At 38.1% G+C, this 2302-nt stretch overlaps 1 protein-coding gene across 1 annotated transcript; it reads right to left on the bottom strand.

Annotated features, from left to right (window-relative positions):
* Nucleotides 1–331: 331 nt before the first annotated feature.
* On the bottom strand, nucleotides 332–1861 carry LOC121966194 (gamma-tubulin complex component 5-like; the record flags this gene model as incomplete). Its single annotated transcript, XM_042516304.1, has 5 exons — nucleotides 1518–1861; nucleotides 1346–1399; nucleotides 773–881; nucleotides 508–604; nucleotides 332–411 (listed from the first exon to the last, which is right to left on the bottom strand). Coding segments are annotated over exons 1-5 (477 nt in total), but the record flags the coding sequence as incomplete, so codon positions are not given.
* Between the last annotated feature and the right edge of the window lie 441 nt (nucleotides 1862–2302).

The raw sequence follows: 2302 nt of genomic DNA, 5'->3' as shown, positions 1-2302 counted from the left end.
AAAAATTAATGATAATTAAACAGGATATAAATAAATACCTTACATTTATTTCTAGATTTCTGCACAAGTAAATTAATTTTTTAAGTATTTCTGTGTCTGTATGTTAATGCGACAGGAGGTCTTTAGCTCTACATTTATTTCTTTATTTCAGCACATATGTAATCTTATATCCATAATTATTTCTTTATACATTTATTTAATAATCGATACTTTTATAATTGTTTGTCCTCCATACCTACACACACATAGTACGACACAACAACAATATTTAACTGTGGGTATTGTGGACACTCATGTCCATGAAGACGGGGTTTGGTTATGATTTACTCACAGGAGTGTCTGGGTATGGTCCGATGTCTATGTCCTCGCCCTCCATCAGATATTTAGCCCAGTCAAAGTTGTCCTCCTCCTCTGCAGACACAAAGAAGATGTGATATTGTGATACTGATTAACACCGACATGTAAAGGGATTTAACCCTTTCACATGTAAAATCAAGTCTCACTCACCGGCCTCCTTCACCCTGGGTCTCTCAGTAAAGTTTGTGTTTGAGGGGGATCCCGATAAGAAGAGTAGCAGTGACAGGACACTGTAATGTGCATCAGTCTGCAAAAAAAAAAAAAAAAAAACATAGAGAGCTGTCCTGATTTTACATAATTTGTCACATTTTTGCCAGGATATTATGACTTTTGGCTTGAGGAAACATGAGCCAGAAGAAAATGTTTCTATTAGGGATTTGTCTTCAGAAAAATGTTAGGCCCAAATCAGTTTTACCTTTGTTCCCTCTGTATTAGGTAAAGGTGAGTTCAGAAACTCTTCAGTCAGCCTCATCCAGCTTTCTGCTTTACTCAAGTCTGAGTGAACCATGAGCTTCTCGTAGATTCTGGAAAACACAGCAGACACAGCTTTGTCACACACACACACACACGACACACTGTTTACTGAGATAATCTTTTCTTTATCCTTTCTGTATATTTTGTTTCTTAAGCAACAATAAAAAGGGATTTTTTAAATGCACCTATCATAAATAAACAAATAAAACGAGCTTTTACCAGCTGCAGCATTAAAGTGATGAACATATAAATGCATTAATAACAAAAAAACTCTAATATTATAAGATGAAATATTCTGCAGTTCTTTTAATTTCGGTATCTTAAATAGGCTCTATTTTGTCACAGAGTATTTCTGCAATGTGGCACTGCTGCTTTTGCTTAAGTAAACGATATAACTCCTCCTTCCAGCCCTGAATATAGCAATTACGCCAGTAAATACCCGTTATGACCCTGTAAAAGACAGTAGTCAGTCTGTGCAACAGGTCAGAGCAACTGGCACCACAGTCTCACTCACCCACTTATACTGCGCTGGACTTTATGGCTGTCCACGTCCAAATAACGATGAAACCTGTCGAGAAACAAAATTATCACTAACATTAAACCAGCATGTGGCTAACGTTTGTTTACATATTAGCATGCTAACAAGCTAGCTCCGAGCTCCTTTTTGCTGTCAATGGTGAAGTCACCTGAAGTTGGACCAGGCGAATTTCAGTGCCAGCTGAAAGTTCTGGTCCTCCTCGTCCTCCTCGACCCCGCTGATGCATTTTATCAGCTTTTTGGTTTCTCTCTCGGTCTCCTTTTCGAAGGTGCTCCAGTGAGCCATGTTTACAGTGGAGCCGCAGTTAGCTTCACGCTACAAGCATCTACGTGTAGCTAGCTATAGGTCGGTCTTGCTGCTGAACTGGTGGTTCTACGAGCTAAACACGAAAAAGAAACTGTTAGCCGGTGCCATTGGTTTTGACAGTTTTATCTATTTTCCCATTGATTCCTTCAGTACAGCGCAGCGTTAGCGAATATGCGCTTCCTAGCACAGCACAAGCATGTCCCGCCCTATTCTTCCTTGCTGTGCCTCTGATTGGCTTAGCATGACATCTTCCTAAAAGTAACCAATCAAATCAACGAAGGTAACGAGTACTACCCAATCAGAGGGAGAGTAGGGCGGGTCATGTCTTCACTATTCTATGAAAAGAAATTCGCGCCTCCAGCAACAAATGAACAATCCCTCATCCCAAAAATTCAGTCTTAATTTGTTATGTAATATTTATCTAATGAGAGACTTATCACTTAAAATCAGGATATTTTTTATCTAAAACTGAAGCCTTATGCCGTTTAGTTGATCCAGCCAAGATATTAGATATTCCAAAATCAGTTATTTAAGAAAAAGCTACCTTATTAAATTTAATATGGAAAAATAAACCTAACTATTTTTACCAAAATATTTTATATATTATCTATATAATCAAGGAGGCTT

This window comes from Plectropomus leopardus, unplaced genomic scaffold, assembly GCF_008729295.1.
Source record: "Plectropomus leopardus isolate mb unplaced genomic scaffold, YSFRI_Pleo_2.0 unplaced_scaffold23469, whole genome shotgun sequence".
NCBI lineage: Eukaryota > Metazoa > Chordata > Actinopteri > Perciformes > Serranidae > Plectropomus > Plectropomus leopardus.
This window is presented reverse-complemented; position numbering and strand designations above follow the sequence as displayed.